Raw genomic sequence first — 24,880 nt, 5'->3', positions numbered from 1 at the left:
GGGACTTCCGGTACCTGGGGATCCAGATAGCCAAGAATTGGGGTACATTACATAGGCTTAATTTAACACGGTTGGTGGAACAGATGGAGGAGGATTTCAAGAGATGGGACATGGTGTCCCTGTCATTGGCAGGTAGGGTGCAGGCGGTTAAAATGGTGGTCCTCCCGAGATTCCTTTTTGTGTTCCAGTGCCTCCCGGTGGTGATCACGAAGGCTTTTTTCAAAAGAATTGAGAAGAGCATTATGAGTTTTGTGTGGGCTGGGAAGACCCCGAGAGTGAGGCGGGGATTCTTGCAGCGTAGTAGGGACAGGGGGGGGCTGGCACTACCGAGCCTAAGTGAGTACTACTGGGCCGCCAATGTTTCAATTGTGTGTAAGTGGATGGGAGAAGGGGAGGGAGCGGCGTGGAAGAGATTGGAGAGGGCGTCCTGCAGGGGGACTAGCCTGCAAGCAATGGTGACGGCGCCGTTGCCGTTCTCACCAAAGAAATACACCACAAGCCCGGTGGTGGTGGCTACATTGAGAATTTGGGGGCAGTGGAGACGGCATAGGGGAGGGACGGGAGCTTCGGTGCGGTCCCCGATAAGAAACAATCATAGGTTCGTTCCGGGGAGAATGGATGGGGGATTTGGAGCATGGCAAAGAGCTGGGGTAGTACAATTAAGAGATCTATTTGTAGATGGGACGTTTGCGAGTCTGGGAGCGCTGACGGAGAAATATGGGTTGCCCCAAGGGAATGCATTTCGGTATATGCAATTGAGGGCTTTTGCGAGGCAACAGGTGAGGGAATTCCCGCAGCTCCCGACGCAGGAAGTGCAGGATAGAGTGATCTCAGAGACATGGGTGGGGGACGGTAAGGTGGCGGACATGTACAGGGAGATGAGGGACGAGGGGTAGATCATGGTAGATGAGCTGAAAGGGAAATGGGAAGAAGAACTGGGGGAGGAGATTGAGGAGGGGCTGTGGGCTGATGCCCTACGTAGGGTAAACTCATCGTCCTCGTGTGCCAGGCTAAGCCTGATACAATTTAAGGTGCTACACAGGGCGCATATGACTGGAGCACGGCTTAGTAAATTTTTTGGGGTAGAGGATAAGTGTGCGAGATGCTCAAGAGGCCCAGCGAATCACACCCACATGTTCTGGTCATGCCCGGCACTACAGGGGTTCTGGGGGGGGGTGGCAAAGGTGCTTTCGAAGGTGGTGGGGGTCCGGGTCGAACCAAGCTGGGGGTTGGCTATATTTGGGGTTGCAGAAGAGCCGGGAGCGCAGGAGGCGAGAGAGGCTGACGTGTTGGCCTTTGCGTCCCTTGTAGCCCGGCGCAGGATATTGTTAATGTGGAAGGAAGCCAAACCCCCGGGGGTGGAGACCTGGATAAACGATATGGCAGGGTTCATAAAGTTAGAACGGATTAAGTTCGTGTTAAGGGGTTTGGCTCAGGAGTTCACCAGGCGGTGGCAACCGTTCGTCGACTACCTCACAGAAAGATAGAGGGAATGGAAAAGAAGTAGATAACAGCAGCAACCCAGGGGGGAGGGGAGGGTGGGGGGGAGGAATCGGATGGACTCTCAGGGATGTTATTGTATATGTATAGGTATTTGGTATATGTAATTGTATATTGGATTGCTGGACTGTATTTTTGGAGAGTATTTATTTTGGACAAGGCAGTTGCCATTTAGTTTTGTTTTTTGTTTTTGTTTATATATTACTTATTTATTTGTTTAAAACTGGCCACGGTTATTTATATTGCTTTATTGCTGTGTAAAAGAAACACTACGTATTGTTATGTTTGGCCAAAAAACTTGAATAAAATATATATTTTTTTAAAAATAAAGTCATAGAATAGTACAGCCATTCAGCCCATCAAGTCTGAACTGGCTCTTTTGAAGAGCAATCTAGTTAGTCCCACATGCCTGCTCTTTCCCATATCCTTGCAATTTTTCCTCCTTCAAGTATTCATCCAATTCCTTTTTCTAGGCTAGAATTGAAGCTATATCCACCATCTTGTCAGGCAGAACATTCCAAATTCTAACCACTGGTTATGGAAAAAATCCTTTTCATGTTGTCTCTGGTTCTTTTCCCAGACACAAACCTATGTCCTTTGGGTATTAATGCTTCACCTAATGGAAATGGTCTCTCTTTATTTACTCTATCATAATTTTAAACACCTCGATCAAACGCCCTCCCAGCCTCCTCTGCTTTGAGGAGAGTAACAGCTTCTCCAGTCTATCCATTCACTCACCCCTGGAACCATTTGAGCAAATCTGTTCTGTATCCTCCCAAAGTCTTCTTGTCCTTCCTGAAGTGTGCTGCACAGAATTGGATACAATATTCCAGCTATGACTGAACTAGTGTTTGATATTTGGTTATAATTGTTAGTGTGGCCTTGAAGTCACACGCAGATTCAGACTGGGTGACTTAGCGATACGAAGGAAACATTTGTGAACCAACTAGGATTTTGTTTTTAGAAATTTTTCCAAGGGGCAATTTTGCGTGGCCAATCCATCTACCCTTCACATCTTTGGGTTGTGGGGGTGAGACCCACGCAGACACGGGGAGAATGGGCAAACTCCACACAGACAGTGACCCGGGGCCGGGATTGAATCCGGGTCCTCAGCGGTGTGAGGCAACAGTGCTAACCACTGCGCCACCATGCCACCCAGCTAGGATTTTATGACAATTTCATGGTCATTTTGGTGGGAGTCCAGTAATGTAATCATTATACTATTATACTCATCAACTCTTAGAACCGTCAGAAAGAAGAGACTTTGATTCCATGATGTTGGGCTGAATTTGCCTCCGGAGCACAAGACAGGAAAATAAAGCTAACTTATCAACTCATGATCAGTGCCCAGTGATCCCTCCAAGTCATACACCATGGTGCAAAATGTATATGATTGGATGTAGAACAGGACCAGGCTCAGCTATGCAGCATTCTGCAGTTGAATAATAACCTGCCAACATTTCAGTCCTGTGACTCACGAAGAATGATAGTTTGACGGAGGTATCAGGGACCTGTACCCCAGTGACATCCAACAGCTTCAGGAGAGATTTTAAAATTGACCAAAAACAAAATTAACCAAGGTAGATTTTTTTTTACCTGCCATTACAGAGTAGCCAGCGACCGATGGAGTAATGAGGTGCCAATCTCTGCATGAGGGTTGCCATCAGCAGACTCACAACCAGCTGAACTCCTATAACACCCTAGTAGAAAACAAAATGAATTTCGTAAATACCAAGTAATGAAAAGAACAGCAGAATTATCCTTCAGGTGGCACCCTTTACCCTCTTGTTTCGATTTTATTAACTGCTCCAGTGAACCTTTATCTCCATATCTCATTCTACTCATCCTCTCCATGCTAAGATCTCAGGACTCATTGCACCATCCTCATATTGATTTATTCATCCCCAGAAACTCAAAACTGTGGAACTTCTTTTGGCTTCCCTCCCTCCGAGAATCAATTGGATTTTAAAACCAGCGCCAGTCACAGCTCAGTGCAACACTCTGCACAGAGTTAGACGGTTTTGAGTCCCACTGCAGAGACTTCAGTATAAAATCCAGGCTGTCATTCCAGTGCGGTCCTGAAGGAACGCTGCGGTGCTGGAAGTGCTTTAAGATGCAATGCTAAACCAAGGTTCTGTTGACTCTCTAAGGTGGATGCAAAAAATGATGTGGCATTATTTGAAGAAGAGCTTCTTTTGTCCTTCCAAGTGAGCTCACGTGTGGAAGGAGGCTGGATATGTTGCTGCAGTACATCTTGTATGTACACAATGCTGCTACTGCGCAACGGTGGTGGGGTGAATGTATGTTTGAAATGGTGGATGAGTTGGTAATCAAGCAGGCTGCTTTGTCCTGGATGGTATTGAACTTGTTGTAGCGGTTGCACTCATCCAAGCAAGTGGAGAGTATTCCATCACATCCTGACTTGAGCATGTAGTGACAGGTGTTGGCAATCAGGTGAGTTACTTGCCACAGAGATCCCAGTCTCTGAACTTCTCTTGTAAACATAGTTTTGATATCATAGAGAGTCATACAGTATAGAAACAGGCCCTTCGGTCCACCATGTCTATGTCGACCATCACGTGCCAATCTGTACTAATCCCATTTACCAGCACTTGGTCCATAGCCTACAATGCCTTGGTTATTTAAGTGATCGTTCAGATGCTTCTTAAATATTGCAAGAGTACCTGCCTCCACCTCCCTCTCCGGCAACGTGTTCCATATTTCCACCACCCTCTTAGAGTGAAAAAATGTTTCCTCAAGCCCCTCTAAACCACTTACTCCTCACCTTAAACCTAGCAACCCTTTGCTCTTTGACACCTCTGCCATGGGGAAAAGATTCTTACAATCTACCCCATCTCTGCCTCTCTATGTCTGGCCCAGCTAAAGTTCTAGACATTGATCATGAGGGATTCAGCAATGGTAATGTCATTGAATGACAAGGAAAGATGATTAGATTCTCTCTTGTTGGAGATGGTCAATGCCTGACAGTGTGGCACAAATGCTACTTGCTACTTATCAAGCCCAAGCCTGAATGTTGTCCAGGTCTTGCTGCATAACTGCTTCAGTGGACGTGGCAAGGTTGTTTCCTCTTCTGGGTGACTCCAGGGGCACGGTTTTAAAATTAAGGGTTTCCACTTTAGGACAGAAGTGCGGAGAAATGTCTCCTCTTGGAGGGCTGTGCGACTTCGGAACTCCACATTCAGATAATAATCTGCCTTCTTGTTTTTGCTACCTAAGTGGATAACCTCACATTTATCCACATTATACAAGATCTATCATGCACTTGCGCATTTACTCAGCTTGTCCAAATCACACTGAGGCATCTTTGCACCCTCCTCACAGACCACCCTCTCACCCAGCACCAGTCCTTGCGGCACTCCATTAGTTACTGCCTAGCTTTTAGAAAAGCACGGTGGCACAGTGGTTAGCACAGCTGCCTCACAACGCCAGGGACCTGGGTTCAATTTCAATCTTGGATGACTGTGTTGAGTTTGCACATTCCACCCCCCCCTCCTCCCAGTGTCTGCATGGGTTCTCCAGGTGCTCTGGTTTCCTTCCCCAGTCTAAAGATGTTAGGTGGATTGGCCATTTTAAATTGCCCCTTCGTGTCCAAAGGTCAGGTGAGGGTATGGGGTTTCAGGGATTGGGCAGGGGAGTGAGCCTAGGGAGAGTGCTCTTTCAGATGGCCGGTGTAGATTCTATGGGCCAAATAACAGGCTTCTGCATGGGAGGGATGATTCCCGCTCTTTGTTTCTCGTCTGCCATCCAGAGCCGGGATCGAATCTGGGACCTCGGCGCCGTGAGGCAGCAGTGCTAACCACTGTGTCACCGTGCTGCCTACGTGTTATAATTTTACATGCTAATCTCTTGTGTGGGACATTGTTGAAAGCCTCCTTAAAGTCCAAATAAACCACATCCATTGGCTCCCCCTCACCAACTCTACCAGTTACATCCTAGAATTACAGTAGATTTGTCAAGCATGATTTCCCTCTCATAAATCCATGCTGACTCTGTCCAATTTTGCCATTGTTTTCCAAGTGCTCTGCTATTAAATCTTTTATAATGGACTCAAGAATTTTCCTCACTACCAACATCAGGCTGACTTGTCTACAATTCCGTTTTCTCTACCTCCCTTTTTAAATAGTAATGTTACATTAGCTACCCATCAATCTGGAGGAACCGTTCCAGAGTCGATAGAAGATGACAACCAATGCATCCACTATTTCTAGGACTAGTTCCTCAAGTACTCTGGGATGTAGATCATCAGGCCCTGGGGATTTATCGGCCTTCAATCCCATCAATTTCCCCACCATTTCCCTATTAATACCGATTTCCTTCAGTTCCTCCCTCTCACTGAACTCAATGTTCCAAAACATTTGTGGTATGTTATTTGTGTCCTCCCTTGGGAAGACAGAACTGAAGTATGTATTTGATTGGTCAGCCATTCTTTGTTCCCCATTGTAAGGGACCTGACTGTACATTTGTCTTCAGCAATCTTTTTTCTTCATATACCGATAGAAATTGTTATAGTCAGTTTTTTCTGATCCCCGCAAGCTTACACTTGTACTCTATTTTCCCCTTCTTAATCAATCCCTTGGTCCTCCTCTGCTGAATTCTAAACTCCTTCCAATCCTCAGGTCTGTTGTTTCTTCTGACCAATGTGCAAGCCTCTTCCTTGGATCTAATACCATCTCCAATTTCCATTGTGAGCTGTGGTTTGGCCACTTTACTTTTGCGCCAGACAGAATTCAAAACACAATCAGCTCAACCACGATCTTATTGAATGGGAGAACCAGGTTCGAGCAGCCAAATGGCCTACTTCTGCTCCTATTCTATAAGTTTGTACCTGAGGGTTGTGAATAGTGTGCACTGTCATTAACTGTTGTGACTTCCTTCCTTACAACGGAGACTACACTTCAAAAAGTATTTAATTGGCTGTGACATTCGGAGGTTGTGAAAGCTCCTACATAAAAGCACTCTTTCTTTCAAGCTCGGCATCATGACAAATTGAAACCTTGACAGCATTCTGCACACCTTTTTTTGGGGGGGGGGGGGGGGGGAGAGGAGAAAGAGCGCTGAACATTGATCTATGAAAGGCACCACTACCCTCCATCACCCCTCATGGTCAAACAGCTCACCAATATACAACTCAGGGCAGCACAGTGGCGCAGTGGTTTAGCACTGTGGCCTCACGGCACCGAGGTCCCAGGTTCGATTCCAGCTCTGGGACACTGTCTGTGTGGAGTTTGCACATTCTCCCCGTGTTTGCATGGGTTTCGCCCCACAACCCAAAAATTTGCAAGCTAGGTGGATTGGACACACTAAATTGCTCCTTAATTGGAAAAAATGAATTGGGTACTCAAAATTAAAAAAATATATATACAACTCGAAGCTGGTGCACAGAACAGTGCCAATTGTCACATTACTGACACACCATATTCATTATGGCACATTGTGACCTGTCAACGTGTAAACGTTCCTGGACAGGGCTGCAGGGACGACCACCCACCCCCAAATAAATCTGGTCAATGCCCCTTTAAGAGTATTGCTGCTAATGAAAATTGAAAGCTTGCAACAGTAACTTCTGCCATCAGCCAGCTTTATCTATAATGAAGCCCAGCTGGAGCTGAAGGGTGAAATTTGCAGCTGTCCTTTTGCTTTGGGGGGCCCCTGCAATCGACTGACCAAACCCCTCCCCCCCAAAAAAAACTATTTTTAGTTGTAGCAACGATAATTCCAGATTTAAAGCAGGCTGTCCTTTCGCTGGGTTGAGAGTCGAAGGGCCACTCGCTGCCTCGGAAACTCTCGCCTTACCATGTCTCTCCACTCAATTTCACTTGAAACTCAATTAATTCTCCTTTTTTTCCCCCCTCAGTCACTCAGGCCGCCATCGCTCGCCTTTAAACGCAATCAGTCTGCGGGCTGGCGCCGCTCTCGGGGGCAACTGTCAGTCGAAACGGTTGTCGCGCACGCAGGTGGGCGGCGCACTGGCCTCTGGGGCTTGTAGTTCTCCACGTGATGCGCCTTGCGGCGCCCTGCCCCGAAAGAACAGCAACCCCCGGAAGCCTTCGGGAAACCGCGCTTGCGCAGTGACCGCTTTCCCGACCAGCCGCCTCAAGAGCCAGTTGACACCTGTGTAAATTATTTGCGATTTATTTTAACAAATTTAATCTCAAATGTTGCTGGAGTACAAGTAATTCGAACGTAACAGCGTTTTCCCAATGGATACAACTATTTAGCACTTGATGTTTAAAATTCCCATAAAAGGGAAGGTTAAGGAGCACTTCAAGGCGCTCTGTCATCTATTTTTAGCAAAAGGTAAGTTTAAAGGAACACTTCTCTTTTTTCCTAACCATTGCTGAAAGGGAAACTTGTGGAATTATGAAATGCAAAACGAGAAATGCACAGCTCTTGGTGGAGCATGTCATAGACTCCCCACAGTGCAGAAAGGAGGCCATTCAGCCCATCGAGTCTGCACCAACCATCTCAAGAAGGCGCATTGGATTTGGATTTTTGTTTATTGTCACGTATACTGAGGTACAGTGAAAAATATTTTTCTGCAAGCTGCTCAACAGGTCATTAAGTACACAGAAAGAAAAAAAAATACATAATAGGGCTGTCGTGTTGGGTGTTCTGATACACAAACGAACCAACATGGTTGTAGATGGTACAACTCTGTTTTATTATTCTGTACAGTAATAACTATTAACTTCTGGCTGTGGTTCGTACTTCACCAGTTAACCAGTGGACCCAGCCCTAGCACTATCTTAGAGAGGCACTCAGCACATGGTGTATGTCTGAGTGGCACACTGTGTGCTCTGAGCTATTTCCTTGTAGAATGAGTGGGAACTGTGGTGTTCCCTGTTTTATAGTGCGCGTGCTCTCACTGGTGATTGGCTGTGATGTGTGTGTGTTGATTGGTCCATCTACCTGTCCATCAGTGTGTGTGTGATTGCACCATGATATGTTAATATGGATATCATGACATCCCCCCTTTTCACAAGGATATGTGCCTACATGGTAATAAATACTGGTGTGTACTGAGTGCAGCTGAGTATGTGTGTGCAATATTTACAACATGTACATGAGGCTAAACTATATACATAGGAAGGTGTCAGGTGCAACAGAGCAACGAGATTGTACCACAAACAAAACAAGTGCAATCATCAAATATCGAAAGAGAACTCCTGGAACGACTAAAAAGAAACACGCTAAAATTATTGCACAACAATTCAGTCAGTCCAATGTGCAAACAGGCTCATAAGTCCAGTCTATTAGGTGGGCGACGAATTCGGGTTGACCGATGGAAGAAGTTGGAAGAGTGAGTAAGCCGGGTGGGAGGGGGCTTTGATTATGCTGCCCGCTTTCCCAGTCAGCGGGAGGTGCAGATGGAGTCAATGGATGGGAAGCAGGTTCGCGTGATGGACTGGCCTGTGTTTACGACACTCTGACGTTTCTTGCAGTCTTGGGCTGAACAGTTGCCATACCAGGCTGTGATGCAGCCAAATAGGATGCTTTCTATGGTGCATCTGTAAAAGTTGGTAAGAGTTAATATGGACATGCCGAATTTCCTTAGTTTCCTGAGGACGTATCTAAGGTTGCCAACTATAATTAAATGTATTCCTGGAGGTTTCATCACACAGCTCACCCCACCCCATGCTCCAGCCATTAGTTGACCAACACATCCATCCTTACATGCGGCAGCTCCAAAACAAAAAGGCTCATTACCTAATTGGATGATGCTTCACTGTCAGCCAAACAGCCTTTTCCCCCGCCATTTTCAATATTTTTATATCTGGTAAAGAGAAATGTAAAAATAAAATGACAAATCAATCTTTTTTTAATGTTCCGTTTATTTTTCTGCAAGGCTGCACACAGCAGTGCCCTAGAAAATGATCTTCAGCTGGAGATCGAATCCTGGGTTAGGCAACCCGAGATGCATTCCCAAAAATTTTGACCATCCAAGTATGACCTCCCATACTAGCTGACCTTACAAATTGCTTCCTTTCTTGCGGTGCTATTGCCCTCCCTTTCAAGACCTATGCCATCTCCTCTCCTTAAATATGATTTGTGAAATCGGGGCTCAGTGAGCAATTAATTAAGCTCACATTCTACTGCTCTAAGACTCTGCTTGTTGGTGCCCAGCACATGATCATATTAAAACCCTTTACTAAATTCGCAGTGAGATTCATAGACAATGTGCGTGATTTAATGGGAAAAGGTCTAAGTGCCGTTTTGGGCGCAACTTCCCAATGGCGAAATGGGCGAGATTGCGGCCCGTATTTAACGGCATTTAGTGCTGGAAATTATCTCCCCACGAGCTTCACGGCACAAATGGCTGTCCTGCCAACTAATTCGCCGGAACCGCGCCCAGCAGCTCCCCGCTAACAAGGAAAAGCTACTCATAAATGCTCTTTCCGAACACACTCAAGTCAGCACACAGCCATGCCACCACGTAGACCTGCTCCACGTTTCAGGGATACCAACCTGGCCAGGCTGCTGGAAGCCGTGGAAAGCGAGACACCCTGTCCCCCCGAGGGGGGCGGAGGACCAGCCACAGGGCTGCCAATGCCACCTGGAAGGCAGTGGCAGATGGCATCAGTTCGGGCAGTGTGACCAGGAGGACCACCGTCCAGTACAGGGCAGCACGGTAGCATTGTGGATAGCACAATTGCTTCACAGCTCCAGGGTCCCAGGTTCGATTCCGGCTTGGGTCACAGTCTGTGTGGAGTCTGCACATCCTCCCCGTGTGTGCGTGGGTTTCCTCCAGGTGCTCCGGTTTCCTCCCACAGTCCAAAGATGTGCAGGTTAGGTGGATTGTCCATGATAAATTGCCCTTAGTGTCCAAAAGTGCCCTTAGTGTTGGGTGGGGTTACTGGGTTATGGGGATAGGGTGGAGGTGTGGACCTTGGGTAGGGTGCTCTTGCCAAGAGCCGGTGCAGACTCGATGGGCCGAATGGCCTCCTTCTGCACTGTAAATTCTATGAAAACTATGAATAAGACCAAAGACCTCCAAGAGTAAATTAACACCTGCCCCCTGGCATTGGTCCTGCCTTCCACCAACCTGACCTTTGAGCCCCCCCAACAAGTGAGCAGCTGATACCTCGCACTGACCCCCCCCCCCGGCATATTACAGCAACTGTGCGCCAGCACACCCTGGCACCCACGTGCACAACCCCTCCATGCCCAGCAGCAGTGGCTACACATGCCAACTGCCACAGACCCCTCCCCGATGCATCAAGCGTGCTGCTCACAATACCCTCTCCTTGTTTCCGCAGGAGAGGTTAACCCATAATGGGCGGGAAAGGGCCCAGGTGAATCGTTAATCAACGCTTTACTTGTTGGTTGTTCCACATATATAAGTGTCATTCTTCAGCCATGAGTCACGGCTGTGCAGGCCCTCCCAAATGGCCCAATTTCATCGGAACCAAATCATGGCATCCGCATATTCCACTGGTGCTCAAGGTGCAGTTGAACATCCAGCATGTTTGACCCGCGGTGACGTGCCAGCTACATGCAGCACTCACCACAGCAGCAACAAAAGCATCAGCAATCTGCAAAAGCATGTCTTCAACATCTTCATCAGGTTGCTCATTTGGATCAATGCCGCGCTCCAAGCCCCGCAGAGTCTTCTTGCTTCAAATCGGATTGCCTGCAGGACTCATACCTCCCCCTGAGCCTGATGTTTCATGATCCAGCTTTCTTGGAAAAAATTGTCTTTCTTATAGGCTACAGAAAAAAAAGGAAACAGCAACAGCAGCCTCCAGGCATTGGCAGCTACAAGCAGCAAACACAACCTGCAGCACCACTTGAGAATGTCTTGTTTATAAAACGATCAACAGTAACAAAGATTTGAAAATCAACCACGTAACATATCACACTAACCCTTGAATAATAAGGAAACATCACCGTTTCATATTGGTACCAGCTCATTTTCACAAAAAAGCAATAAACACATGATACCACCCCTCGCAGGTTCTTCAACAGTGTTGCTAACTTTTGGTTGGTTCAATTGGCTCTGTTTTATAACCGTTGCTCACGAGTCGCCAGGTATCTTTATGATACCGCCACGAGGTTCAAGTTCAAGTAATGATCAATAACTCGATACACCGATTAGTAAGATTCAAATCAAAGCACATTTATTATACACAGTAATCGCTACTCATGCACAAATTCTACGTCTAAGCTACTTCTACGACTAACAGGCCTATACTTAGCTTCGGACTGGCCCACCAGGTCAGGGGAACAAATGGCCTTTCGTTCGGGTTCTGAGTCTGCGGGATTCGAAGTTGGTACGGATTGGTAGCTAGGAGCGCCTATCTCGAAGCGAGCGTTGACTTAAGACTTACTGGATCTCGGCGGCAGTTGAACCGGTCACGGTCAAGGTTGGTTCGCGTTGCTGAGTGACCCGGTCAAGCAGAACGATTTGAACTTGGGGGGCTTAACTTTGTAGACCCCAGGGGCTTCCCGCCTTTCGGGGCGGACCCTGTACCTGGTTCCAGGTGATTGGACTATGTTCCAATCGCTTGGTTCGATTTCTCCAATACTGGAGCGGTTCCCTGATCGATGGGCGGTCTTGAGGTGTCCGTTAACCTCTTTTGTGTTGGCTCCTGCTGGCACCGCGGAGTCTGGTTTAGCTTTGTTTGTCCCAAATGTTGCGATTGTTCCCGGGGATTGCTTATTAGTAAGTAGATGGCTGCTACATTATTATGCAGATGGCTGCTTGTATCGATGCTGTCTGGGCTTTTGCAGAGTTTAATACACAGTAAACTTGCACCTGCTGGTTTCTGCCTGTGTTGGCTGAATTTCCCTGCAGCCTTTGCTGTTCTCCATTTTAAATCGGGAGTTGGCCAACCCAGGTGGCTACACTCCCTCCTTGTGATCCTAACACGAAGCGTGAAGGATCACATAACTACGTTGTTTTTCATTCCCTGACCCGGCGAGCACTCTTCTATGGCCTCTACATTGACCATAACTATGCAAACATTTTTTTAACTGCCAATTCTGAGGGGCGCTATGTCAAACAGGGACATGCATTACAAAACAAGAAAATGGGATTCTCTAACTACCCTTAATATACTACACTCACTCAAACATTTCATCACAGTAACTTCTAAACCATACAAACAAAATCATAGCAGTTTTATACACATTTTTTGGCTTGGCAGTCAAGCTCAGGATTGTACAATTGCTCATGGACATTTCTTTATTTACACCAAATCGCAAACGAATGCTCTTTATTATAGATCGCGGGGGTCGGGGGTCTGGTCGTATCCGAAAATAGGGGATCTTATTCTATGTACCGGGGTGCGAGCGCGGTAGGCTTTCCTTCTCCAATTTCTCAGACGAATAGTCTGCACGATGCAACAGAGTATCGCCAATACCAATAGGGATTCTATCACGTAGGACAGGGAGTACCGGGTTATAAACCTGTCACACCAAGATGGTGTGGTATCGCTTGTCACTGGACTCTGGGTACTGTGGGGAAGTGAATCATTAACGGCTGGGGGGAGTTGAGGTCAGGGGGTTCGCGTTTGCGCGCAACCAAATGTCCATTAGGGTTATGAGCCACGCGGAGGACTCCCCTCATTTTTTTTTCAAAAACCGAATTTCAGGACAAGACACACTTACAAATAATGAACCAGTGCGAGCCGTCTCGCAGACTGTTCGATTTCCCATCCAAATGTTTGAGGATGTAAATAGCAGAGGGTTGGCAACCTAAGGGTTACCTGAAAACAAAAGAAAACATTTTGAACAAAAGTTTGCTGAAATGAGGTGTGTATGGACCGCGACGGGTACGATTTGGATGGCGTCCCCGGGTAGGAAGGCGACCAATGCCTTGTGTGCTCTACCCGAGCGTAGCTGACCAGGGGGGGGGGTGTGTCCCAATGCCGTTTCTCCACTGCCTGAGCAACCGACAAGAACGGGCAAGAAATGTAGTCATCGTGGGGGGTTGCCGTAGTGGTTCTTCCCTCAAACCAGAAGGGCAGTTATGAACGAGGGTCTGTGTTTCCGTTAACAGACGAGTTCCTCTGAACTGGCGTCTGGGATCTTAACAAGGCTCTGTTGACAAATTCTCAGAGGTTTCGGCCGAAATGGCGTGGGGCCGTGGAAATTTTTTTTTTCCGGTCTAACGTACAAGATTTAACAAAACACTACAAACAACATAAAACCTGCTGTAGGTTCCATCAGAAAGGACACCATTTCTCCCAAGCGGTTCCTTTTAAAACATCATCTGGACACCTCAGTTATCGGTTGCGAACAGGGTCGCAAAGGGGTTCTTGTTTTGGGAGTCAGACTCAAAGTCGTCATCTTCTCCCGAATGCCAAACTCTCAAGTGTATCAGGGCTGATAGGGCTGCATGGTGTGATTTTGGATTGCTCTCGTCATTCCGGACTAGTCTGTACGAATTATCTCTGTGCCAATAGGTGGTGTCTAGTTCTGTGGGGACGGAGCCGGGGTCATCATTGTAGGTCGGTGGTGGGGTTTGGTTGGGAAAGTGATCGTGAAGGGATCACTCTAATCGTGGTCAGATTCGCTGGGTGTCGGTCCTGTTGCATGGGGATAGTAGGGAGGTGTGCTGTGGCTATTGTCCGAGTCACAGTCGGTGTCGCTGCTGCTGTCTGTGGCCGTTCCAGGGCGGAGTGTATGTTTCGGGGGTGGAGTTGAGGTTGAGTCAGTGGCTGGGCTGGATGTGTTGGGGGAGGGTAGGGTTACGTTGGCTGTGGGCGGGGCGTGGTCTGCTGCGTCGAGCATGACGTGGTGTGCATGGTTAGACCGTGTTCCATATGCCTTCATCTGGTTGATATGGAACCACGCAGTCTTTCCATTGGGGTACTTTATTTTGTAGACGGAAGGGATTACTTTGTCCGCAATGGAGTACGGACCCGAATACTTTGGTGACAAGAATGTGTTGGGGTTGTATACCGAGAGCATGACTTGCTGTCCTACACTGAACTCAGTCACATGCACTGTCTTATCGAAACAGGCCTTGCTCTGTTTCTTTCTTGTGACCAATTTCACTGTGGCAGCTAGCTGAGCCATTTTAACATTCTCCACTAATTGTTTGACTACGTTCTCGTGTGTGAGGGCCGTCACTTCAGGTCTGGTCAAGTCTAAGCCTAATAAAAATTCTGTGCCTTTCATGGGGCGTCCGGTCATGAGGGTCTGTGGGGTGTAACCTGTGGATGTGGAAACCGTATTTCGCAAAAACATCAGCGCAAAAGGGAGGACTGAGTCCCAAGTGGTGTTGTTTTGCTGGACCATTTTTCTGAGGGTTGATTTTAGTGCTCCATGCACTCCGTGAGGCTGTTGCAGACATAAATTCATGCGCTCCACGATACCACTCGACTGGGGGTGGTATGCAATGTGGAATTTTTGGGTAATGCCAAATATCGTGAGGGCGTTCTTCATGTCACGTCCCGTAAAATGGGAACCTTGGTCGGATTCAATGCTGCGGGGGAGTCCCCACCTCGTGAAGATGTGGTGGGTTAAAAGCTGTGGTCTTTGCCGTGTTAGTTCTGGATGGGAATGCTTCCACCCATTTTGTAAATGTGTCTATCACCATGAGTACATATTTATAACCATTCCTGCAAGGGGGCAATGGTTCTATATAATCAATCTGGAGGTTAGTCGAGCGGCCATTAACGGGTCGGGTGTGACTGAGCTGAGCCATTTTGGCGTACCTGTCTGGGTTGTTCTAGGCACAGAAAAGGCAATTCTCAATGTAGTGATATACACCGTCCTTTAAACTCGGCCACCAGCAGAGCTGCCTGAGGTGGGCTGTAGTGGGATCGATTCCCTAATGTCCATGACCGTCATGGAATAAACAAATCAGTTGATTTCTGTCCTGTTCAGGAACCACATAAAGGGTGTCTTTTAACACCACACCGTCATGTGTGGTCAGAGCATTTTTAAACCTCTCATAGGGGGCTGGATAGTTTCCTTTTCAAATCTCCCTGAGGTTGCTGTCCTGCTTCTGCGCCTGCACTAAATCCTCGATATTAGTCTGCAAGACCTGAACTGCATTTACTGGTGTGCTTTCGGGGGGTGTCCAAAAATATCCATGCCTGGAACCTGCTTTAGCCAGTGCGTCGGCTTTTACATTTCCAGGGGGGGAGGAACGATGGTGACTTCGAACTTTGACTATACCAAAAGTCCTGTTCTGTGCTCTCTCTAAGTTGTGACGGAGCAATGGGGCTGAAGGGAGGGGTTTTCCGTCTGCGGAAACAAATCCTCTTGCTTTCCATAGGGGTATGAATTCCGTGAGGCTGTTGCAGACATAGAGGCTGTCCAAGTATATGTCTGCTGGGCTGGGGAAGGAATCTGGGTGTTCCACTATGTATGCGATGGCCGCAAGTTCTGCTGCCTGCCTGCCTAAGTGTCCTGGAAGTTTTATTGCTATTTCTTCTAGGGCGCGTCCCTGCGCGTCCTCAACGTAAATACCGCATCCTGTTATGCGCTTCCCTTCTAATATTGTGGAAGATCCATCCACATATATCTTTATGGGTTCGCACGTGTCTGTGTGCTTGGGGCTCTGGGTTGAACTACCTATCTTTCTGGGGGGTGTTTTAGCAATAAAGGGGCCTGTGTTGTGGTGTGGAGATATAATTTCACATTCATGGGGGGTTCCGGGGTACTGTAAGTTGTCGGCTAAAAAAGTGTGGGTCTTTGTCCTTTTGACAGTGATGTCCCGTCCCTGCAAAAGAAGGGTCCATCTAGCTGCTCTAATCTGACTGACTGTACCGTCCTTGAGTCGTCCGTCCAGTAAAAGTTGGGTGGGGGTGTGTTCTGTGAGGATTGTGATGGGGTTCAGTCCGGTAATGTACGAAAAATACTGTACTGCCCAGAATACTGCGAGCAGGTGCCTCTCACAGGCTGAAAATCCCTGCTCCACAGCATCTAAAACTCTGGAGGCGTAAGGCCTTAACTGTTCGTGCCGTTCCTGAAGGAGCACGACCGAAAGGGTGCGGTCTGTGCTTGCTACCTCTATCGCAAAGGGGGAAAGCGGGTCTGGAATTTGTAGTGCGGGGCTGCTATGAGTGCTTGTTTCAACGCATCCACAGCATCCGTATGCTATGGAAGACATTCCCAGGGGGCTCCTTTCTTTAGGAGGTCTGAGAGGGGTGCTGACTTGCAGAAACCGTCAATGTGGTTTCGGCAGTAGCCAACCAGTCCTAAAAACGACCGGAGGGCTGAAATGTTCTGGGGAAGGGGCAATTTAGCAATCGAGTCAATCATTTTGTGCTCGATCTCGCGTTTACCATGTGTGATAATTGTACCCAAATATATCACCTTATTTTCCAAAATCTGGGCCTTTTTGGGGTTAACCTTACATCCAATTGCTTGTAGGAGTTCCAGGAGTTCGGACAGAAGCTCAATGTGCTCTTCCTTGGTGTCTGTCTGCAGTAGTAGGTCGTCTACGTACTGGACCAGACATTCGGGGCGAGAAAATTTGGCTGAACCATTTGCCAGCTGTCGGTGGAAAATGGAGGGGGAGTTGTGGAATCCTTGTGGAAGGCATGTCCACGTGTACTGTTGGTTTTTAAAGGTGAAGGCAAATTTGCACTGGCACGCCTTTGCTAATGGAATGGACCAGAATCCATTACTGATATCCAAAACCGTAAAGTATCGGGAATTGTGTCCCTGCTTGAGCATGGTCTCGGGACTTGTTGCTACTGTGGGGGATGCTGCGGGGGTGACTTTGTTGAGTTCCCGGTAATCGATGGTCAGTCGCCATGATCCATCGGGCTTTCTCACTGGCCAAACCGGGGCATTATTAGTGGAGGCTACTGATCTAAGTACGCCCTGATCTAATAAGCTTTCGATTACCTTTGAGATTTCTCCCTCTGCCTCTTGGGGAAATCCATACTGTTTTGGGGGGTCTAGGGTCAGGTCCTGTGATTTGTACTGAACCAGTCATCCGGCCACAGTCATGCTTGTGGGTCGCGAATGCTGTCCTGTTCTTCTGTAAAACTGCTCTAACCTGTTTGTCCGTGCTAAGTGTCGTCGGGTTAAACCAAAATTTGCCTACTGCGCTGATTTTGTTGGTGTATTCACCTATTGTGAGCGTTGCGGGGGCTCTTGCGGATTTTGCCATTCTCCAGACACACTGGTTGACTGGATCAAATGAAAGGTGGTGGAAGTTCATGAAGTCTATTCCCAGAATGTGTTCTGCTGTGTGGGGCAGGTCAACTAAAACTACGGGGTGCTTGGTGTTAAGTAATGAGTTAAGAGACATTGCAATTAGTTGTCTCATTTATGTTAAGTATCCATTAATTGACACTGACATGGAAAGAGGCTTCAGGTGGCCTCTGGCAGGTGGTATGTTGTTAAGAGTTTTGTGCAGAGGCTGTGGAAGTGAAATAAATGGTGTTTGGTGAAAACGAACAAGAACTTTAGACTTCATTTCACAGCAACTAAAACGTCTAACACTTGGTGGCAATGTTGCCGATTTGAATGGGTACAGGGGCTGTGATGTGTCCCTGCTGTGAGTGGCCTGTAAAGCCGTTGAGGGTGATAGTGGCTGTAGTGGGCCACGTGTCCTTTTGGAACATGGTGGAGGAATTTATTGTGGTGCGGGACCCTCCTGTGTCCCAGAGAAACTCGATGGGCTGTCCCCGTATTTTCGCAGCAACTGCCGGTCGTCCAGACCTATCCCAAAGGGTGTCGCAGACCCAACTGGGGGAGCCCGAACACCGTCAGTCCGTTCCGTTCAGGTCCATCTGATCTGAACGAGTGCTCACACTATGTATGGGCTCTGTCTTATTCTTACTTAGAGTGCCTGTCTGCTGGGCTCACTGTGGCTTTCGTGGGGCATTGCATTCCCTTGCAAAGTGTCCCAACTGTCCACAGTTGTAACACTCCTGTGGTTTCTGTGGGGGACTGTTCTTGCTTTCATTTACCCATGTGGGGTTCTGGTGTGTTTTAACTGCTTGTATGTCTGTTTCTGCCTCCTTTTCTTCGGGATTTTTAACTGCGGGTTTGTTTTGTACGGACTGCTCCCAGGCGCGGGACAATCTTTTTACGACCCATTTCTCGTTATGAGCCTCATCTGAGGGATCATAATTCGCACAAGCTTTTTGTCCTGTTTCTGTGGAATGGGAGATAAGGGTGCGGGTCCATTTGGCCATGTTGTCTGGGGACAAATGGGCGCGGTCTAAGTCTCCAAAAACTGCTGCAAAGTGGATCCACAGGCGTCCAGCAAACGCTGTGGGCTGCTCGGTTTTCTTTTGCCTGCATTTATTGAGGCCATCTACGGGGTCACCCCTGTTATACCCGATTGCGACTAGGTCCGCGGTATGCATTTCTGCAAGGGTGCCTCCTCATACATTCTGTGGGTCGGGAAGGGCTGCTATGACTGAAGGGTCTAGACTTAAAACTGTGAGCTTTACATGCTCTCGCTCTTCCAGCACGTACATGGTCGCCTGCTGCTTTACTCTGGCAAAGAAATGGTGGGGGTCTGAGGTGGGGAGGAACGGTGTGATTTTCTCGCACGCGTCCCGTAATTGGGTCACTGTTAAGGGGGTGGTGTACAGAAATTCCGTATCATCCAATGTGGCTGTGCGGTGGGTGGTGACTGGGTTCATTGGAGCCTGAACCATCTGCTCTGTGGGGGGTTGGGGCGCTTTTCTCTTTTGGGGCTTTCCCTGCCCACATGTTCCCTGAGCATATCTCTGTGCTGTCTCATTCAACTCTTCCCAATCATGGCCGTGTTCCTCATCTAATTTTGCTCCAAAGGTTTCCTGGAATCCTTTTTGGACTGAAAGCAGAGATTGCAGCTCTGAAAACTGCTTCCGGCACTTTGCGTGGTCTAATGAGCTTTGTCTTTGCTCCGTGGCGGCAGCATGGAGTGCTCTTAACACTGCCTGCAGGTCACTACACTGCCTCTGCAATGCTTCTACCTGCTTCTCAGTTTCTTCACGTACCAGGACTGCACGTTGTGTGTCCTGATAGGCCTTTTCATACTGGGACTGGAAGCTGCTGAAGTGCGCCAGACAAGACTGGTGTGCCCACTTGGCATCATCCACCTCTCCGTCTTTTGCTGCCAACTTCCTCCTTAACTCTACATTCTCTCTTTCTACCTCACTAACATCGACCTTACTCATTCGATGTATGCCTTCTATCTCTTTCTGGAGCGTCCTAACGACCTCCTCTGTGCCTCGCAATTGTGCCAAGCAGGACACGATTGCCATCGGCTTGCGAGCTTTCCCTAAGCTCTTCTTGTGAATCTCGCTCAGGTTCTCCCACCAAGTATGTCCTATATTCCCGGGACCTGTTTCCTCATTTCTACAGAATTCGTCCCAAAGGAGTCATCCTTTCCCTTTGAGGTACTTCCTGATTTCTTCCTCCCATACGGGACACTGTCCTACTCTACTGCTGCTCGTCGCTGCGACCGCAAATTCTTCTGGGTTCATGAGGCGCTGCATTGCCTGCATTGCCATGTTTCTTATCCGAATGCTTCTTTTAAATTTGGAACAGGGGAACTAAGGCGGTGCTGTAAATACGGGTACGGCTTTCGCTAATTTCCGAAATACAAACTCCCGACAGTTTTGTCGCAACAAAAAATCTATCAGTTTACCTTATAGCCCTGTTAGTTACGCATGCATACACACACTTCCGAATTATGAGGATTGATCAGAACTGCTTGAACACTTGTGGTTTTCTGTTCCCAATTGGTTCTCTAATTCAAATTTTTGGGTTCTCCCGGAGTGGTTAAGCCACTTCTAGTTCAGGTCCCGTCAGGATGTCGCCAGTAATATGTTGCTAACTTTTGGTTGGTTCAATTGGCTCTGTTTTATAACAGTTGCTCTCGAGTCGCCAGGTATCTTTATGATACCGCCACGAGGTTCAAGTTCAAGTAATGATCAATAACTCGATACACCGATTAGTAAGATTCAAATCAAAGCACATTTATTATACACAGTAATCACTACTCATGCACAAATTCTACGTCTAAGCTACTTCTACGACTAACAGGCCTATACTTAGCTTCGGACTGGCCCACCAGGTCAGGGGGACAAATGGCCTTTCGTTCGGGTTCTGAGTCTGCGGGATTCGAAGTTGGTAAGGATTGGTAGCTAGGAGCGCCTATCTCGAAGCGAGCGTTGACTTAAGACTTACTGGATCTCGGCGGCAGTTGAACCGGTCACGGTCAAGGTTGGTTCGCGTTGCTGAGTGACCCGGTCAAGCAGAACGATTTGAACTTGGGGGGCTTAACTTTGTAGACCCCAGGGGCTTCCCGCCTTTCGGGGCGGACCCTGTACCTGGTTCCAGGTGATTGGACTATGTTCCAATCGCTTGGTTCGATTTCTCCAATACTGGAGCGGTTCCCTGATCGATGGGCGGTCTTGAGGTGTCCGTTAACCTCTTTTGTGTTGGCTCCTGCTGGCGCCGGGGAGTCTGGTTTAGCTTTGTTTGTCCCAAATGTTGCGATTGTTCCCGGGGATTGCTTATTAGTATGTAGATGGCTGCTACATTATTATGCAGATGGCTGCTTGTATCGATGCTGTCTGGGCTTTTGCAGAGTTTAATACACAGTAAACTTGCACCTGCTGGTTTCTGCCTGTATTGGCTGAATTTCCCTGCAGCCTTTGCTGTTCTCCATTTTAAATCGGGAGTTGGCCAACCCAGGTGGCTACAACAGAAACAGAGGATAAGCCTAAGAATGTGTCATCATGTCCAGAAGATACAAAAATCTGAGAACACGCACTAACAGATTCAAAAAGAGCTTCTTCCCCGCTGTTTCCAGACTCCTGAATGACCCTCCTATGGACTGAATTGATCTCTCTACGCATCTTCTCTACTGTTGCAGCACTACGCTCCGTATGTTTCACCGATGTCTATATCAATGTATTTACATTGTGTATTATCGTATGTCCTATGTTTTTCATGTATGGAACGATCTGCCTGGACTGAATGCAGAACAATATTTTTCACTGTACCTTGGTACACGTGACAATAAATCTAAATCAACTTTGTCATAGAAATGATCTGTCCATCAATGTGTTACTTGTTCTGCGTATTAGTGCCATTATCCGTCCAGGTGCCGCAGCTGTGCAGGCCTTCCCACACGGCCCAATCTCACCGAAACCAAATCCTGGCATCCGCATATTCCATTGGTGCTCAAGGTAAGTTGAACATCCTTGACTTCCAGCGTGTTTAACCTGCAGTGACGTGCCAGTTACATACAGCACTCACCACACCAACAACAAAAGTATCAGCAGTCTGTAAAAGCATTTCTTCAATGGCATCATCAGGTGGCCCATTTGGAACAATATCGGGCACCACATTCTGCAGCGTCTTCTTACTTCAAACCGGATTGCCTTCTGGACTCATATGTCCCCCTGAGCCCGGTGTTCCAGGACCCAGGTACCGTAGAAAATAATTGTCCTTCTTTCCAGCTACAGAAAAGAAAGGAAACACCAAAAGCCGTGCCCAGGCTTCTGCAACTACCAGCAGGAGCAAGCAACAAACACAACCTGTAGCTGTGAAGTGCTCACGTAACTAACAGTGGTATAGGGCGGCATGGTGGTGCAGTGGTTAGCACTGCTGCCTTATGGCGCTGAGGACCCGAGTTCGATCCTGGCCCCGGGTCACTGTCCAAATGGAGTTTGCACATTCTCCCTGTGTCTGCAGGGGTCTCTCCCCCATAACCAAAGATGCGCAGGGTAGGTGAATTGGCATGCTAAATTACCCCTTAATTGGAAAAAAAAGAATTGGGTACTCTAAATTTATTTTTTAAAACTAACAGAGGCTGCTCACAGTCAGAGGGAGTTAAAGTGACCTTCAGCATTTATCTACGATCAGGGCTCTGTCCTGGAAGTGTTTGGCAGCTCAGACAGGCAGCAGCTGTAATGGGTATACACAATTCAGGGGGTGGCCTGTGGGACCCACAGGCACTGAGCCCCTCAGCTAGGGAGTGACCCCTGACCGATGCCCCCCCCCCGACCACGCCCCCCCCGGTGTTTCCCCCCCCAATGGAATTCCAGTGCCCCGTGGCTGCATGCCGGGGATTGGAAATAGCTACTCACCTCCTCAGCTCCCCTCAGCGCCTGTTTTTAAATAGGAGTGCTAAACATCACCCACCTGACCTCTCGCTGAGGAGCTGGTTAGTTCCTAGGAGGCTGTTAGATTGGGTTTACATCTCGTTAATGAGATGGAGATTGGTTTTATTTGGTGTCAGTTGCTATCTCAGCACATCTAGGCGGGGTCCAGAACCTGCCCGCGGGAGCGGGCCAGTTAGATCTTGAACCGACTGGCACCCTGCGAGAATCCCGATTTTGGCCTCTCCTGTGATTTAACCAGCGCACACTGATCCGCGCCGGGTGTAACACAACAGTTAAATCAGTCATTTCCTTTGAGACACTGTTCGAACAAGGAATTGACGACAGCCCACACTCTCTGCAATCATCCTCTATTTGGATTACCCCCCCGATCTGTTGTAAAACAAACTTCAAAAGCCGGAATCGAACCTGGGACCCTGGAGCTGTGAAGCAATTGTGCTATTCACAATGCTACCGTGCTGCCCTTAAGAACAAATTAATCTACACTATATCATTCTACCGTAATCCATGTACCTATCCAATAGCTGCTTGAAGGTCCCTAATGTTTCCGGCTCAACTACTTCCACAGGCAGTGCATTCCATGCCCCCACTACTCTGAGTAAAGAACCGACCTCTGACATTCCCCCCTATATCTTCCACCATTCACCTTAAATTTATGTCCCCCTGTAATGGTTTGTTCCACCCGGGGAAAAAGTCTCTGACTGTCTACTCTATCTATTCCCCTGATCATCTTATAAACCGCTATCAAGTCGCCCCTCATCCTTCTCCGTTCTAATGAGAAAAGGCCTAGCACCCTTAACCTTTCCTCGTAAGACCTACTCTCCATTCCAGGCAACATCCTGGTAAATCTCCTTTGCACCTTTTCCAAAGCTTCCACATCCTTCCTAAAATGAGGCGACCAGAACTGTACACAGTACTCCAAATGTGGCCTTACCAAAGTTTTGTACAGTTGCATCATCACCTCACGGCTCTTAAATTCAATCCCTCTGTTAATGAGTGCTAGCACACCATAGGCCTTCTTCACAGCTCTATCCACTTGAGTGGCAACTTTCAAAGATGTATGAACATAGACCCCAAGATCTCTCTGCTCCTCCACATTGCCAAGAACTCTACCGTTAACCCTGTATTCCGCATTCATATTTGTCCTTCCAAAATGGACAACCTCACACTTTTCAGGGTTAAACTCCATCTGCCACTTCTCAGCCCAGCTCTGCATCCTACCTATGTCTCTTTGCAGCCAACAACAGCCCTCCTCATTATCCACAACTCCACCAATCTTCGTATCTGGAGGAGGTTACAGTAATAGGGGGGGATGAGTCTATGGAGGTATTTGAATAAAAAGGATGATGATGTAGGGGGAATGAAACGTGGAAGTGACATTCAAAGAAATCTGGAAGAATAAAATGAAGGTGGGAAAAAGCACAAAAACAGCTGAGTTCACCACAATGTAATGTGACACTCTCAGCAGAAGCAGAGCTAGATCAGATCCGCATTTCTGCTTGATCCTGCATTTTTATACAAACAAATGTAGATTTGTTTCACTCAGCCCATCCCTCAGATGTTTTAGTCCATTTACGGAAAAAGGAAAAATAAACACACACAAACACAAGTGGGGGAAAAAGCACATTCATCTGAAATTTTTGTGACAGGTACAGCCCTATAGATAAGTGCGAGAATGTTGTCCTTACATCCCCTTGACATGAAAAGGAATCAGCACCCACACCGCTGGGAAGAGAGCTAGCATGTCTGTCTGTAATTGCTTGCCTCTTCAAATATATTCATGCTTTCTCTCGCTCCCTTTCTGCGTATGCAAAGGAGTGTCAAATCCCTGGGCTGCTTCTTAGATGTTCCCACAGTACTGTAGGTGACTGAACAACCAGTAAATGAAATAATGTATGACAGGAACCCTTTTCTCTCTTCTCACTCACTTTCCATTGCTCTCTGTGCCTCACCTCCCTCTTTGCCACATTCCTCCCCCCCCCAACCTTCCTCTCTCAAAATCTAGTCCTCTCCCCAGCTCTCTGTCTCTCTCAGCCCACACCCCACTATTTCTTCCGTACTCTCTTCCTCCCAATATTACTCATCCTTGTGCCTTTTTGCTTTCACTTTGTCACACATCCTTCATCTTCATACCGATCCTCTCATAAAATCCTTCTTCATAAAACATTAATTCTCAGGATGTGGACGTGGCAGACAAGGCAAGGCTGGCTTTGGCCATCATTACTTTTCCCGATTGAGTGGCTTGCTTGGCAGTTATGTATCAACTCTGGTGGACTAGCAGATATTAGGAATATTGGATTCTAAATGTTGGGGCA

The 24,880-nt window shown here is 47.6% G+C and overlaps 1 protein-coding gene and 1 long non-coding RNA gene across 3 annotated transcripts in view; one reads left to right on the top strand and one right to left on the bottom strand.

The window, feature by feature from the left end:
* Positions 1 to 7,473, bottom strand: part of tmem161a (transmembrane protein 161A) — a 51,793-nt gene extending 44,320 nt beyond the window's left edge. For both annotated transcript variants that reach the window (XM_072482290.1, XM_072482292.1), the window contains exons 1-2: positions 7,315 to 7,473; positions 3,097 to 3,200 (exon numbers count right to left, since the gene is read on the bottom strand). In XM_072482290.1, the coding sequence (XP_072338391.1) occupies positions 3,097 to 3,200; positions 7,315 to 7,317 (107 nt within the window). In that variant the 5' untranslated portion in view covers positions 7,318 to 7,473. The remainder of the gene's footprint in view (positions 1 to 3,096; positions 3,201 to 7,314) is intronic.
* A 153-nt stretch (positions 7,474 to 7,626) lies between these two features.
* LOC140394998 (uncharacterized) overlaps positions 7,627 to 24,880 on the top strand; it is a 57,303-nt gene continuing 40,049 nt past the window's right edge. The window contains exon 1 of the long non-coding RNA XR_011936091.1: positions 7,627 to 7,818. This is a non-coding gene — a long non-coding RNA (uncharacterized lncRNA). The remainder of the gene's footprint in view (positions 7,819 to 24,880) is intronic.

This window comes from Scyliorhinus torazame, chromosome 18, assembly GCF_047496885.1.
Source record: "Scyliorhinus torazame isolate Kashiwa2021f chromosome 18, sScyTor2.1, whole genome shotgun sequence".
NCBI lineage: Eukaryota > Metazoa > Chordata > Chondrichthyes > Carcharhiniformes > Scyliorhinidae > Scyliorhinus > Scyliorhinus torazame.
This window is presented reverse-complemented; position numbering and strand designations above follow the sequence as displayed.